The sequence below is a fragment of the Hemiscyllium ocellatum genome, chromosome 4, assembly GCF_020745735.1.
Source record: "Hemiscyllium ocellatum isolate sHemOce1 chromosome 4, sHemOce1.pat.X.cur, whole genome shotgun sequence".
Lineage (NCBI taxonomy): Eukaryota > Metazoa > Chordata > Chondrichthyes > Orectolobiformes > Hemiscylliidae > Hemiscyllium > Hemiscyllium ocellatum.
Window position 1 is genome coordinate 140,590,099 of NC_083404.1, and position 16,639 is coordinate 140,606,737.

General features: G+C 42.5%; 1 protein-coding gene across 2 annotated transcripts in view; it reads left to right on the plus strand.

The window, feature by feature from the left end:
* The window catches only part of ankrd29 (ankyrin repeat domain 29), an 85,161-nt gene that overhangs the window by 57,163 nt on the left and 11,359 nt on the right, over positions 1–16,639 (plus strand). For both annotated transcript variants that reach the window (XM_060824539.1, XM_060824540.1), the window contains one exon: positions 6,590–6,688. In XM_060824539.1, the coding sequence (XP_060680522.1) occupies positions 6,590–6,688 (99 nt within the window). The remainder of the gene's footprint in view (positions 1–6,589; positions 6,689–16,639) is intronic.

The following is a 16,639-nucleotide window of genomic DNA, read 5'->3' on the forward strand; positions in this document are numbered from 1 at the left end:
CAGGATGGGTTGTAGAGGAACCAACAAGACTGGATATTGTGGAATGGGAAAGAAATTGTTTGCAATCTAGTTGTGCGAGGCCCCTAGAGGATAAATAACCAGAATATGATAGAATTCCTCATCAAGGTGAAGAGAGACAAAACTGATACTGACATTAGGGTCCTTAATCTAAAGAGGGAAAACTATAATGATATGAGGTGCAAGTTGGCTGTAATAGTTTGGGAACGTTGTTTAAAGTGGTGATGGTGTAAAATCAACAGCAAACATTTAGAGTGCACAGAGGGTGGGGGAAATGCTCCAGCCAATCATACAATAGTTAATAACTGAGCCCTTGGAATAGTGGCAGGATTGGACAGATTCAGCAAGGATTTACAAAAGGGAAATCATGCTGAACAAATCTACTGGAATTCTTCGAGAATGCATCTTGTCAAGTTGATGAGTGGGCACATGAACCCAAAGTAATGTTGTTGACTGGTAATTGTCCTCCCTCTAGGACATTAGGGATGGGTGATAAATGCTGACCAAACCAGCAATGCCCACATCCTGTGAATGGACAAAAGAAAGATGAAGTATAATATGGATACAGGTGAGGTTATCTACTTTTAGGAGCAAAAGTAGGAAGGTAGATTATTATCTGTATGGCTATAAATTGAGACGGGGTTCTCATATGCCATTCACTGAAGGTAACCATGTAGGTGCAGCAGGCAGTCATAGTGTCACAGAGTCATAGAGGTGTACAGCATGGAAACAGACCCGTCGGTCCAACCTGTCCAGGCCGACCAGATATCCCAACCCAATCTAGTCCCACCTGCCAGTGCCCAGCCCACATCCCTCCCCTCAAAACCCTTCCTATTCATTTACCCATCCAAATGCCTCTTAAATGTTGCAATTGTACCAGCCTCCACCACTTCCTCTGGCAACTCATTCCATACACATACCACCATCTGTGTGAAAATGTTGCCCCTTAGGTTTCTTTTATATCTTTCCCCTCTCACCCTAAACCTATGCCCTCTAGTTCTGGACTCCCTGACCCCAGGGAAAAGACTTTGTCTATTTATCTTATCCATGCCCCTCATAATTTTGTAAACCTCTATAAGGTCACCCCTCAGCCTCCAAAACTCCAGGGAAAACAGCCCAGCCTATTCAGCCTCTCCCTGTAACTCAAATCCTCCAACCCTGGCAACATCCTCGTAAATGTTTTCTGAACCCTTTCCAGTTTCACAACATCTTCCGATAGGAAGAAGACCAAAATTGCATGCAATATTCCAACAGTGACCGAACCAATGTCCTGGACAGCTGCAACATGACCTCCCAACTCCTGTACTCAATACTCTGACCAATAAAGGAAAGCACACCAAATGTCGCCTTCACTATCCTATCTTCCTGCGACTCCACTTTCAAGGAGCTATGAACCTGCACTCCAAGGTCTTTTTGTTCAGCAACACTCCCTAGGACCTTGCCATTAAGTGTATAAATCCTACTAAGATTTGTTTTCCCAAAATGCAGCACCTCGCATTTATCTGAATTAAACTCCATCTGCCACTTTTCAGCCCATTGGCCCATCTGGTCCAGATCCTGTTGTAATCTGAGGTAACCTTCTTCGCTGTCCACTACACCTCCAATTTTGGTGTCATCTGCAAACTTACTGACTGTACCTCTTATGCTCGCATCCAAATCATTTATATAAATGGAAAAAAAAGTAGAGGACCCAGCACCGATCCTTGTGGCACTCCATTGGTCACAGGCCTCCAGTCTGAAAAACCACCCTCCACCACCACCACCCTCTGTCTTCTACCTCTGAGTCAGTTCTGTATCCAAATGGCTATTTCTCCCTGTATTCCATGAGATATAACCTTGCTAATCAGTCTTCCATGAGGTACCTTGTTGAACGCCTTACTGAAGTCAATATAGATCACATCTACTGCTCTGCCCTCATCAATCTTCTTTGTTACTTCAAAAAAACTCAATCAAGTTTGTGAGACATGATTTCCCTTGCACAAAGTCATGTTGACTATCCCTAATCAGTCCTTGCCTTTCCAAATACATGTACATCCTGTCCCTCAGGATTCCCTCCAACAACTTGCCCACCACTGAGGTCAGGCTCACCGGTCTATAGTTCCCTGGCTTGTCCTTTCCGCCCTTCTTAAACAGTGGCACCATGTTAGCCAACCTCCAGTCTTCCGACACTTCACCTGTGACTATCAATGATACAAATATCTCGGCAAGAGGCCCAGCAATCACTTCTCTGGTTTCCCACAGAGTTCTAAGGTACACATGATCAGGTCCTGGGGATTTATCCACCTTTTAACCATTTCAAGGCATCCAGCACTTCCTCCTCTGTAATCTGGACGTTTTGCAAGATGTCACCATCTATTTCCATACAGTCTATATCTTCCATATCCTTTTCCACAGTAAATACTGACACAAAATATTCATATAGTATCTCCCCCATTTTCTGTGGCTCCACACCAAGGCCGCCTTGCTGATCTTTGAGGGGCCCTATTCTCTCCCTAGTTACCCTTTTGTCCTTAATGTATTTGTAAAAACCCTTGGGATTCTCCTAAATTCTATTTGCCAAAGCTATCTCATATCCGCATTTTGTCCTCCTGATTTCCCTCTTAAGTATACTCCTACTTCCTTTATACTCTAACGATTCACTCGATCTATCCTGTCTATACCTGACATATGCTTCCTTCTTTTTCTTAGCCAAACCCTCAATTTCTTTAGTCATCCAGCATTCCCTATACCTACCAGCCTTCCCTTTCACCCTGACAAGAAGGAAATTGGTATGCTGACCTTCAGAGAGAGAGGATATGAGAACATGAGCAAGGATGTCTTGCTGCAATTATACTTGGGCTTGGTGAGACCACACCCAGACTATTGTGTGCAGTTTTGATCTCCTTTATCTGACGATGGATGTTGTTGCTATCGAGGAAGTGAAGCAAAGGTTATCAGGGAAGGTAATAGCCAAGCAGTATTCTTCCTGAACGAGCAAGTCAGGATAATGTTCTCAGGGTATAGGAACAAATTACTACAGATGCTGGAATGTGTGCTGACAACAACAAATGCTCAAGAGCACTGCATCCATGGAGATAAAGCAAGTCGAGATGCCTCTTCTTCAGAGCTGAAGTGAAATATGGAGGGAACAGCTTATATACTATAGTTTGGGAGGGACAGTGGATTCTAATGGAGAAAAGATGCTGATAGTTCAGATTAAGTGATCGGAATGTGAGAATGACAGAGCAATGGTGGCTCTCCTGCCAGACACCGAACATAGAATAGTACAGCACAGTACAGGCCCTTCGGCCATCGATGTTGTGCTGGTCTTTTATCCTAGTCTAAGATCAGTCTATGTACTCTTCATTGTACTAACTTCCATGCACCTATCCAAGAGTCGTTTAAATGTCCTTAATGTATCTGACTCCACTACCACTGCTGGCACCACCACTGAGTAAAGAACCTACCTCTGACTTCTCCCCTAAACCTTCTGCCAATCACCTTTAAAATTATGCCCCCTTGTGATTGACATTTCCACCCTGGGAAAAAGTCTCTGGCTATCCCCTCTGTCTGTGCCTCTTAACATCTTCTACACGTCTATCAAGTCATCTCCCATCCTCCTTCGCTCCAATGAGAAAAGGCCTAGCTCCCTCAACCTTTCTTCATAAGACATGCTCTCCAGTCCAGGCAGCATCCTGGTAAATCTCCTTTGTACACTCTCAAAACTTCCATATCCTTCCTATAATGAGGTGACCAGAACTGAATACACTATTCCAAGTATGGTCTAACCAGGACTGTACAGAACTGCAGCATTCGCTTGTGGCTCTTAAACTCAAACCCTCTGCTAAAGAAGGCATGTGATCTGTTGGCTTTCATAACAGCCTTATCAACCTAAGTGGCAACTTTGAGGGATCTATGGACACTGCCAAGACTCCTGTCTTAATCCTGTATTCAGGATTTAAATTCGACCTTCCAAAATGAATGACTTCACACTCTTCCAGATTGAACTCCATCTGCCCATTATCAGCCCAGTTGTGCATCCTGTCAATGTCTTGTTGCAACCTACAACAGCCCTGCACACACTCCACAGCTCCACCAACCTTTGTGTCATCAGCAAATTTTATTAACCTCCACTTCCTCATCCAAGTCATTTGTAAAAATGAGAAAGAGCAGAGGTCCCAGAACTGATCCCTGTGAAACACCACTGATCAATGAGGTCCAGGCTGAATACTTTCCATCTACCACCAACGCCTACCTTCTATAAGCCAGCCAATTCTGTATCCAGGCAGAAGTGGGCACTGCAGATGCTGGAAATCAGTCTAGATTAGAGTGGTGCTGGAAAAGCATAGCAGATCAGGCAGCATCTGAGGAGCATGAAAAATCGATGTTTCAGGCAGAAGCCCTTCAGGCATGAAGACAGGTAGCCTCCGGGGTGGAGAGATAAATGGGAGGGGGGGTGGGGCTGGGGAGAAGGTAGCCAAAAGTACAATGGGTGGATGGAGGTGGGGGTAAAGGTGATAGGTGGAGCAGATAGGTGGGAAGGAAGATTGGCAGGTAGGACAGGTCATGAGGATGGTCCTGAGGGGAAGGTTGGAACTGGGGTAAGATGGGGGGGTAGGGGAAATGAGGAAACTGGTGAAACACATTGATGCCCTGGGGTGGTGAGGGAGTGGTGGTGGAGGAAGCCCAGGAGCTGCACGTACTCAGCAGAGTGGAAGTCCGTGGCCCAACATTTCAACTCCCCATCCCACTCTGCCACTTTACCTCAATTAAGATCTGGAATTAAAATTCTGATCATGAAACTTTTATTGTTATCAACCAATATTCTGCTAATAATAACAGGAACAAGAGGGTGTAGATGTAAAGTGATATGCAAATAAAGTAAGGAAAATGTTTTTCACTCAGTGATGTTATGGACTTCCTGAAGAAGGGCTTATGCCCGAAACGTCGAATTTCCTGCTCCTCAGATGCTGCCTGACCTGCTGCGCTTTTCCAGCAACACATTTTCAGCTCTGATCGCCAGCATCTGCAGACCTCACTTTCTCCTCAATAGTCTGGCCTAGTCCATAACACTTAATATTCTTAAGCAGGCAACCCAGACCATAACTTTGCAATTTGTTTTGGTAAGTGTACAGTGAAAATTACCCACAGTAAATTAGCTAGGTTGACTACCAGATTTTAAAACAGACAAAAATTTATTCACAAAATTACATAATAAAATGCAAAGAACAGAATAAAGAACCCCTACAGACGTCAATCTATCCAAACTAGACTTAATTGTGTTGTTCTGAATGTACACAACAGTCCCAATAAGCAAACCCCTTACACACAGTAAAAATGAAACAAAGGATTACAGGTTGAAGTTAGAAGGGCAAAAGGGGAGAGAGAGAGAGAGTTTAGCAGCCTGTTTCCACACAGCCCACAGCTGAACCCCCGAACTAGGTCTGGACTGAACTGCTCAGCTAGAGAGCTGGCCATGCCCCCTTTACGTACACAGGTCACTTCAAAACATGACCACTTTGGCCTGAAGTCTCATCTGTTTACATAGAAACAAAAGGCCTCTCAAAATCCTTTTTCATCTCTGTAACAAAGTAGCCATCTCTGAGCTGGAAACTGTTTTACGACCCCTCTGAAAAATACCAAGGACGTGGTATCCTTGAGAAAAGGAACAGGTTTATGACAGTGAGTAGTTAGGATCTGCAATTCATTGCCTGGAAATGTGGTGGAGGCACGAAGTTCAACTGAGGCATTCAAGAGAACACTGGATGATTATTTGGATAAAAATAACGTGGAAGGGTATGGTGAAAAAGAGGAGATTGGCACGAGGAAATGCTTATTTGCTTGTCGCTGCCAAACAGATCCCTTCTGTGCTGTAACACTGCTGTAGTTCCTGTAAAGTTAATTGTTTTAACTTTGTATTCATTGTATGAATATATCCAAGTCTTTCTGAATGTCAACATTTCAATGTTTTATGCCTTTTTAAAAAAATCTGCTATTCTGTTCTTATCATTAACGGGAATAACCTTACATTTTTAATTATACTCCATCACTCAGTTTATGGTCCACTCAGTTAACCTGTTTTGCACTTACGCTGTTATCCTTGCAACTAAAATCTATTAGATTTAATTTAATAACTAGCTCATAATCTGTCCACATAAAACATTATAATATCAGTGTTACATAAAAATGATTTTGTTACTTTCAGACCAGTGCTCCCTTGGCTGGTTTTACATCGGTTCATAAATTCAGATTTATTGAAATCTATTCACTCCTATGCTCACTGTCCAACATTGATTCCTGGTCGTACAATGGCTTAAAGTTAAATCTCATATTTGTCCATGGCCTCACTCCCTTAGTCTGTAACCTTCTCAAATTTTACAAATCTCCAAGTATTCTATATTCTTCCAGTTGTGGCCTCTTGTTCGTTAGCAGTGGTTTTAACCCTACAATTATCAAACAAGATTTCAGCTGTCTTGCTTTGGAATTCTCTCCCTAACCCCGCCCCCCCCCTCATCCTCTTTCCTTCTTCTTTCTCAAAAGCTAGCTCTTTGGAAAAGCCTATTCTAAAAACTCTTTATTGATTTTTGTTTAGGATCTAACGACTCCATTGTGGATAGCAGCACAGATGGGATACAGTGAAGTTGTGAAGCTGTTGCTCCAGTGGGGAGCTCATTCAGATACTGCTCGTAAGGTTAGATCTCTTTTTGTTAACACCAGATGTTTTCCACTGAAAAAGTAAATTTTGGTGACTGGGACTGGAGTAGTGAGCAATGGTTTAACATCTATATCAGAGACAGCACCACCCTCCAAGATTTGTGCAACTTTCCATTCATCCTGAAGACCATCTATAATCTAAACATGAGACCTTGTTTGGGAGATTTTGTTCAATAATGGTTGTGCCCTTGTGAATACAGAGGCACCAGGCTATCGTGACCTATTGCTCAGATGCTTATAAAGTCATGGTCCTATTGTAAATTAGAAATTTTGCTATCTAATTAATGTTCAAAAGATGAATATTATTGAAATAACTCCACAAAGGCCAGTATCCCATCACCACGTTACCCTTTATTTACACATGAACAGTCCTTGACTTTTTGATTTTTAATTTTCCAAACATAGTCCCAGTCTATCATAGTGTTAAGGGTAAAAAATGAAGTCTGCAGATGCTGGAGATCAGAGCTGAAAATGTGTTGCTGGTTAAAGCACAGCAGATTAGGCAGCATCCAAGGAATAGGAAATTCGACGTTTCGGGCATAAGCCCCTCATCAGGAATGAGGAGAGTGTGCTCCTCCGCCCTTGAGCCCCGCTCCTCCAACCGCCACCAAGACAGAACCCCACAGGTTCTCACCTACCACCCCACCAACCTCCGTATACAACGTATCATCCGCCGTCATTTCCGCCACCTCCAAACGGACCCCACCACCAGGGATATATTTCCCTCCCCTCCCCTATCAGCGTTCCGCAAAGACCACTCCCTTCGTGACTCCCTCGTCAGGTCCACACCCCCCACCAACCCAACCTCCACTCCCGGCACCTTCCCCTGCAACTGCAGGAAATGTAAAACTTGAGCCCACACCTCCTCCCTCACTTCCCTCCAAGGCCCCAAGGGATCCTTCCATATCCGCCACAAGTTCACCTGTACCTCCACACACATCATCTATTGCATCCGCTGCACCCGATGTGGCCTCCTCTATATTGGGGAGACAGGCCGCTTACTTGCGGAACGCTTCAGAGAACACCTCTGGGACGCCAGGACCAACCGACCCAACCACCCCGTGGCTCAACACTTTAACTCTCCCTCCCCTCCACCGAGGACATGCAGGTCCTTGGACTCCTCCACCGGCAGAACATAACAACACGACGGTTGGAGGAGGAGCGCCTCATCTTCCGCCTGGGAACCCTCCAACCACAAGGAATGAACTCAGATTTCTCCAGTTCCCTCATTTCCCCTCCCCCCACTTTGTCTCAGTTGGTTCCCTCAACTCAGCACCGCCCTCCTAACCTGCAATCTTCTTCCTGACCTCTCCGCCCCCACCCCACTCCGGCCTATCACCCTCACCTTGACCTCCTTCCATCTATCACATCTCCATCGCTCCTCCCTACCTTTTATCTTAGCCTGCTTGGCACACTCTCCTCATTCCTGATGAAGGGCTTATGCCCGAAACATCGAATTTCCTATTCCTTGGATGCTGCCTAACCTGCTGTGCTTTAACCAGCAACACATTTTCAGCTATCATAGTGTTAAGGGCTTGGATGGGGAGGAATTTAACTATATATAAAAAAATCTGTTTTTTTTTATTCAATGTGATAAATTTGAGGCGCTGCATTTTAGAAAAGCAAATCAGGGGAGTACTTTATAAGCTTAATGGCAAACTCCTGGGGAGTGTTGCTGAACAAAGAGACCTTGAAGTGTAGGTTCATATTTCCTTTGAAAGCAAAGTCTCGGTTAGTGAAGAAGGTGTTTAATCTGCTTTCCTTTATTGGTCAGAGCATTGAGTATAGGAGTTGGGAGGTTACGTTGTGGCTGTAAGGAATTGGTTTGGCTATTTTTGGAGTATTATGTGCAATTCTGGTCTCCCTGCTATAGGAAGGATGTTGTGAAATTTGAAAGGGTTCAGAAACGATTTACAAAAATGTTGCCAGGGATGGAGGGTTTGAGCTATAGGGAGAGGCTGCATAAACTGGGGCTGTTTTCCCTGGAGCGTTGGAGGCTGAGAGGTGACCTTGGAGGTTTATAAATCATGAGGGGCAAGGATAGGGTAAATAGACAAGGTCTTTTCCCTGGGTTGAAGGAGTCCAGAACTAGATAGCATAAACTTATGCTCAGAGGGGAAAGATTTAAAAGAAACCTAAAGGGCAACTTTTTCATGCAAAGGGTGTGCGTGTATGGAATGAGCTGCCAGAGGAAGTGGTGGAGGCTGTTACAATTACAATATTTAAAAGATATCTGGATGGGTATATGAATAGGAAGGGTTTAGAGGGATATTGGCAAAGTGCTGGTAAAGGGACTAGATTAATTTAGGATATCTGAATGGGTTGGACCAAAGGGTCTGTTTCCATGCTGTACATTTTTATGACACTATATGGGTGTACCTACTGGAGAAATTGCAATACTTGACCTTTTGTCAGGAAATAAGAGCAAGTGACTAAGGTGTTAGTGGGGGAGCATTTTGGGGCAAGTGATCATAATTCTATTAGTTTTAAAATAGTTATGGAAGAGGATAGAACTGATTAAAAGTTAAAGTTCTGAATTGGAGAATGGTCAATTTTGACTACAACTTTCAAAATTTGATTGGGAGAGGCTATTCGCAGGAAAAGAGACAATTGGGAATTGGGAGACCTTTGAACTCTTCTTATCTAATTTTTACAGACCGTATGTTCCTGTTAGTGTGAAGGGCAAGGCTGGTAAGTGTAGGGAAAGCTGGATGACGAGAGAAATTGATGTTGTGGTCAAGAAAAAGGAGGAGGCATGAAATCCGGTGTAAACTGCAGGGATCAAGTGAATCCCTGAAGAAATATATTTAAGAGGGAAATCAGGAGGGCACAAAGGGGACATTGCTTTGGCAAATACAAATAAGAAAAACCCAAAGAGTTTCCATAAGTACATTAAGGACAGAAGAATAACTAGGGAGAGAATAAGTCCCCTTAAAGATCAACAAGACTATTTGTGGATGGGTAATATTTAGTGGAAAAAGACATGGAAGCTAAGAAACTTAAGAAAATAGATAGTAATGTTGTGAAAAGAGTTCGTATTATAGAAGAGGAGTTTCTGGAGGTCTTAAAATGCATAAAGTAAATAAATCCTTGGCACCTGATCAGAGGTTTCCAGAACATTGTGGGATGAAATTGCAGGGCCTCTGTTTGCATCATCAATAGCCACAAGTGAGCTGTTGGAAGACTGGCAGTTAGCTAATGTGTTTAAGAAAGGTAGTAAGGAGGAGTCTGGGAACTATAGACCTGTGACTCTGACATAAGTGCTGGGTAAGTTAATGGAAGGGATTCTGAAAGATAAGGTTTATGTATATTTGGAGAGGGATAGACTGATCAGGGATAGTCAACATGGCTCTTTGTTTGGAAAATCATGTCTCAGAAACTTGAGATTTTTGAGGACATAATCAAAAGACTGACTAGGGCAGAATGGTAGATGTCTTATATAGACACTTTGACCAGGTCCTGCATGTAAGACTGATCAAGGTTAAATCACATGGGATTCAGGTAGAGCTTGCCAATTGGAAACAGAAGTGGCTTCAAGGTTAAGAGATGGAGGATGGTGGTAGAGTTGTTTTTCAAACTGGAGGCCTGTGAGCAGCAGTGTGCCACAAGGATGAGTGTTGAGACCACTGTTGTTCATCATTCATATAAATGATTTGGATGAGAATTTAGGAGGCACAGTTAGTAAGCTTGTGGATGACACCAAAATTAGTGCTATAATCAATAGTGAAGATGGTTATTTAAGATCAGAAAGGGATCTTGATCAGATGAGCCAATGGACTGAGGAGTGGCAGATAAAGTTTAATTTAGATAAATGTGAGGTATTGCATTTTGGTAAGGCAAATCAGGGCAGGACTTATCCAGTTAATGGTCAGGCCCTGGGAAGTGTTGCTGAACATAGAGACCTCGGGGTGCAGTTATAATTTTTTTTTGAAAGTTACATCACAGATAGGCAAGGTGGTTAAGAAGGCACGTAGCATGTTTGCCTTCATTGCTCTGACTATTGAGTATAGGAGTTGGGATGTCATGTTCAGATTGTACAGGACATTGGTGAGGCCACGTTTGCAGTGCTGTGTACAGCTCTGGTCACACTGGTACAGTAAGGATATTAGTAAATTGGAGGGAGCTCAGACAAGATTTACCAGGAAGTTGCCTGGATGGCAGGTTGAAATTATAAGGATAGGCTAGGACTTTCTACACGTCTGTGTAGGAGGTTGAGGGGTGACCATCAAGACATTTGTAACTTCATGAGGGACGTTGATAAGGTGAATAGCAAAGGTCTTCTCAAAAGGATGGGTGAGTTCAAAACTCAGGCATATCTTTGAGGTGAGAGGTGAAAGATTTAAAAGGGACCTGAAGGATAACTTTTCTAATGTAGGTTAGAATGTGGAACGAATTGCCAGATGAAGCGGTAGGTACAAGCACAGTTTCAACACTTCATAGAATCCCTACAGTGTGGAAACAGGCCATTTAGCCCACACTGACCCTCCAAAGGGTAATCCACCCCAGACCCATTCCCCTACCCTAATGCTCTACATTTCCCCTGATTAATGCACTTAACCTAACCATCCCTGAACACTTCACCAAACCTGCACATCTATGGTTTGTGGAAAGAAACTGGAGCACTCGGAGGAAACCCGTGCAGACTCCACACAAACCTTCACCCGAGGCTGGAATCAAACCAGGGTCCCTGACGCTGTGAGGCAGCAGTGCTAACTGTTAAGCCACTGTGCCAGCTATTTAAGAGACATTTGGATCGGTATATAAATAGGAAGGGTTTAAAGGGATATTGGTCAAACACAGGCAAGTGGGATTAGTTCCGTTTAGGTAAATTGGTTGGCATGGACAAGTTGGACCAAAGAGTCTGTTTTTGTGCTGTTTGACTCTGAGACTGCAGCTAACAAAAAGGTCAGTGACCTGTCCAGGAATGTCAGTGGAGTTGGGGTTTGTCAAGGCAAGTCAGCTGGCATGGTGGTTAGTGAGGGTAGGGGTTGCTTCCAGAAGATGTCCTGTCCAACTGGGGAGTTCTTCTGTGGGTCATAGTGTCCAAGCAGCACTGATATCATTCCTCTAGTCCAGTAGAGAGATCATCTAGTTTATTCTGTAGTCTTTGCACATCGCAGGGAGTATGCTATTCACTGGTAAAATCTCCATTAATGTTGTTTTGTCCTTAATTGGATACTTCAGGACTTCAATTAGTTTCTGATCAGAAAGATTGTCTCCACATTCCCTGACACTAATAAAATTCTGGAAACCACAATTGGTCCACTGACTTGTTTATAATTTTCAGGGAGCACCACCATCACCATGCCAAACCCCTCACTGATCATCAAGTGCCTTTGAAAGAAGTCAGCTCACTGTCACTTCTCAAAGGCAATCAGGGATGGGCAACAAATGATTGTTTGCCACAAAACACTCACTTTACATGAAGTAACTTTTTTTTTAAAAAAAACCTAGGCTTCATATCCAGAGGGTCAGAAGAGGAATGTAGGAAAGCCAAGGTTATCAGAATGGTAAATAAAATCCAAAAGAACTGTGGATGCTGTAAATCAGAAACAAAAACAGAAGTTGTTAGAAAAGCTCAACAGGTTTCAGAACTGAGGAAGGGTCACCAGACCCAAAACGTTAACTCTGATTTCTCTCTGTAAATGCTGCCAGACCTGCTGAGCTTTTCCAGCAACTTCTGTTTTTGCTATTAGAATGGATAGTGCTCATGTCATTGGATTAGTAATCCAGTGGACCTGGATAATACCCTGGAGAACAGGGGTTCAAATCAACCACTTTGGCAGCTGGTAGAATTTAAATCCTATAAATAAAAATGGATTAATAAAATCTGGAATCAAAACGTAGCCTAATAGCAATAGTGAAAACACTATTGATTATCATTTAAAAAAAACATCTGGTTCACTAATGCACTTTGAGGAAGGAAATCTGCATCCCTCAGCACAATTGTGACTCCAGGCCCATGACAATGTGGTTGACTCTTAACTGCCCTCTGAAATGGTCCAGCAAACCACTCAGTTCAGGGGACATTTAGGGATGGATAGCAACTTCTGGTTTTGTCAACAGCGCCCACATTTCGCTAAAGAATAAAAAGCACTTGTGTTGAATTTGGTTAGACAAGTTTACACTACTTTGAATAGTTTTGGCTGTGATATCATGAAAAGCTATATAGAGCTACTGGACGGTTTGCAGGAAAGGTTTACAAAGATGATCACAGTCATAACTTTACACATCAAGAGAGGTTTGGTAGGCTGGGTCTCCTTTTCTCTTGAAAGAAAATCTGAGACATGATGTAATATCAGTTTTTAATATTATGAAAGATTTTGGTAGAGTAGATATAGAGACAATGAGCAATTTTCTGCTCCTGGAGATGGCAAGAATAGTTGCAAACAAGAGTGAGGCAGAATCCAAAATCAGAATCTTGCTGTTGAGGTAAACTTTCATAATTAAGTCTTCTCTCCTCAAAAAGTGAGTCGAAATTCTTGTCAACAGATGCAAGAACATAATATTGCATATATCTGCATCTCACTAATTGCACAGCTCACCAGAATTCATTTGTTTCCTAATTAATATCGGACAATCAAGATGCTCAATGCTTCAGATACCTGACCACATAACCAAATCTCAAATACTGTGAATAGTTTTGATTCCCATATCTAAGATGTACTGGCATTGCAGGCAGCTCAGAAATGCTTCACTAGGGCTGAAACCGGGTATGGAAGGTTTTTCTTTCTGTGAAGAAGTTGAGTAGGTTGGGTTTGTGTTCATTGGAGTTTAGAAGAATGAGATGTGACCTTATTGAAACATAATATTTTTAGGATGTTTGCGGGGTAGGTAGATGTGGAGGAGTTGGTTCCCATTTTTGAAGAGACTAGGACTAGAGGGCATCTTATTAGAGTAAAGGGAGTAAATTAGGACAGAAACGAGAAGGAATTTCTTCTCCGAGGGTAGCGAATCTGTGAAATTCCTCTCTGCAGAGGAAGAATGGGTTGTTGAGTAAATTCAACAATAAGATAACCTTAGATTCTTTAAAAGAATCAGTCTATGTAGAAAAAGCAGAAAATGGAAGATTATCAGATCATACCATGATCTCATTGAATGGCACAACAAAATCAAAGGGTTGAATGGTCCATTTCTGCTCCTGGTTTCGATAAAGAAGACAACAGTGTACTGATTCAGAGAGGCTAACAATGTTGTAGTGACACATTTCCGGGTTGACTGAGCTGGGAGTAATATTTTCTATATGTTCCCGTTCCATTTATAAAATTGATTGAGTCCTCTGCTTGCTATATGTAAGACTCCTTAAGGGTGAACTGGATTTTCATTTGCTTTAGTCATACAATAACATGTATGTGACTTTCCCTTTCTAATTTGGTTCTGATGTCCTCACCTCAATAAAAGCAAAAGTGCATGCATAAACCTTGCCTTGGACCATCATTCTCTGATTATCACTGATTGTCCGGCCATGCTAAATTGCCCGTAGTGTTAAGTGAAGGAGTAAATGTAGGGGAATGGGTCTGGGTGGGTTGCGCTTCGGCGGGTCGGTGTGGACTTGTTGGGCCGAAGGGCCTGTTTACACACTGTAAGTAATCTACTCAGTAAGATTCATAGTGCACTTCTGTGCAGTTGTGTCAAAATCTTGAGTTATGGAGATGGGAGTCACATCAGGAAACACACTATCTCATGAATACTGCTGAGTTCTCCCACATTCTGAGTCTGCCCCTCATGTACTTTACACCCTTACAATCTCTACATAGTGTTCCAGAATGATCCTTCACTGTACCCTTGCAATTACTGAGCATGTTCACTGGCGAAGCTACCATTTCCATGTGTTAGAAGTTTCGAGTTCTTCTTCCACTTGGCTCACAGTGGTAAGATTTTGACATGTGATTTGGTCATTGCCAACACCACAACCTTATAATTTACAATGTGGAGATGCTAGAGTTGGACTGGGTGAACAAGATCAAAAATTAAAGGACACCAGATAAAAGTCCAACCGGTTTATTTGAAATTGCAAGCTTTTGGAGCTCATCTCCTTCCTCCAGCGTGGTACAATAGAGAGGTATAAGACATAGCATTTATAAGCAAAAAAGTTAACAACTTTAAAACTAGCTGCCCTTGTTGAATCCTTTAATCAGTTAGGAGGTAGGCTACTGATTAAAATGCAAAATCTAGATTCCTTTCAGGTCTTTGCCCCTAGATAATTGAAAGTTTTATCAATGTACAAGAGATGACATCTTGCATTAGAGATAAAAATCACTCAACATCAGGTTATAGTCCAAGTTTATTTGAAATTGCAAGCTTTTGGAACTCAGCTCCTTAGTCAGGTAGCTAGTGGGGCAGGATCATAGGACACAGAATTTATAGTAAAAGATCAAAGTGTCATACAACTGATGAGATGTATTGAACAAACCTAGATTGCTGTTAAGTCTTTAATCACTTAGAATGGGGATGTAGGTTTTGATAGATTAATATGTAAATCCTAGAATTTCTTTTAAGTCACAACCCCATGATAATTTAAGGTTTATCAGATTTTTTTAAAAAAAAGTGATATCCCAGCTCAGATAATGCATTAAATATGTGAGGTCAGAGTGATTCTTAACTTCGTCCGCTGCAGTCCCACACCAGCACCTCCACATCATCTCAGGTTGGTTAGTGCACTCTAGGTGTGAGATCCCATTTCAAATCTGTTTTAAGCTGAGGTCAGATTTTAATTTTTTTGACAGAAAAGAATCTTGAATGAAATTATTTCCCCCAGTGTGTGTGTGTGAGAGTATATAGTGTGGTGGGGTTACCTGTAGTGTGACATGAAGCCAAGATCACCGTTGAGGCCATCCTCATGGGTGTAGAACTATCAGCCTCTGCTCAGCAATTTTGCACTGTTGCATATCTTGAAGTCTGCCTTGGAGGATGCTCTCCCTAAGATCAGGCATGGTATGATTCAGCCTCCGAAGAAGGAGCTGAGCTCTGAAGGCTTGCAATTTCAAATAAACCCGTTGGACTATAACCTAGTATTTGGCCTTATAAATGTATAGCATGTCTTTCAGAACCCCAGTCATGGAACAAACCTTTCCCTCTTAAGGCCTGTAAGTTCATGACTGATTCTGTCATTGCTACAATAAATTGAAAGAGCATGATCCTCCCAATGAAGACCTGATTTCTCTCAAAATGTTATTGCTAACATCTGTGTCCCCAAGGATAATCTGGCGCATCTTGACTCCAACCTACTACTATAGGTAGATGACTGATCTCTAGTTACCTAATTTAATGATTGAGAGATGTACCAAGGTACAGTGTTTGAAAAGCAGCACATTCTGCTGCTGGGTGAACAAGATCAAAAATTAAAGGACACCAGATAAAAGTCCAACCGGTTTATTTGAAATTGGTGGTGGGTGCTCCACATCGTTCATTTCCAAGAACGTTCTTAGCTCCTATTGGTATAACTAAGACCTCGACAGACTTTGGAACAGTGGAAGTTCAAATAACCACTCAGAGGCTGGTATCTCATCACTAAGTCACCCTTTATTTACATGTGCACAGTCCACTGACTATGGACAACCAGCTTGGAGTCAGTCCCTGCCGGAAGGAGACTTTGAATTGCTGTTTTTTTTCTTCTTTTTACCTGTTTTTATTTCTTTTTTGTCTTTTTTCTTCCTCTTTTTCTTTCTTTTTTTTCCTCGTTTTTTTCTTTCTTTTATTAATCCCCACACCACGGCCTAACTGCAGTAGTGCTTATTTTTCCCCAGCACCCATGGTGTGTTTATGCAGGTGTGAGACACAGTGAGAGACACAAAGTGCATGAATCTTTATTCAATTTCCACCACCAGGAAGATAGGAAAACACCTGGGTGGCCAGTGAACCCAAAGGACTGTCCACCGGCCGACTGGCGCTCGTGCCTACTCCCCACCCCAAAGCCCCTGGAGGTCAA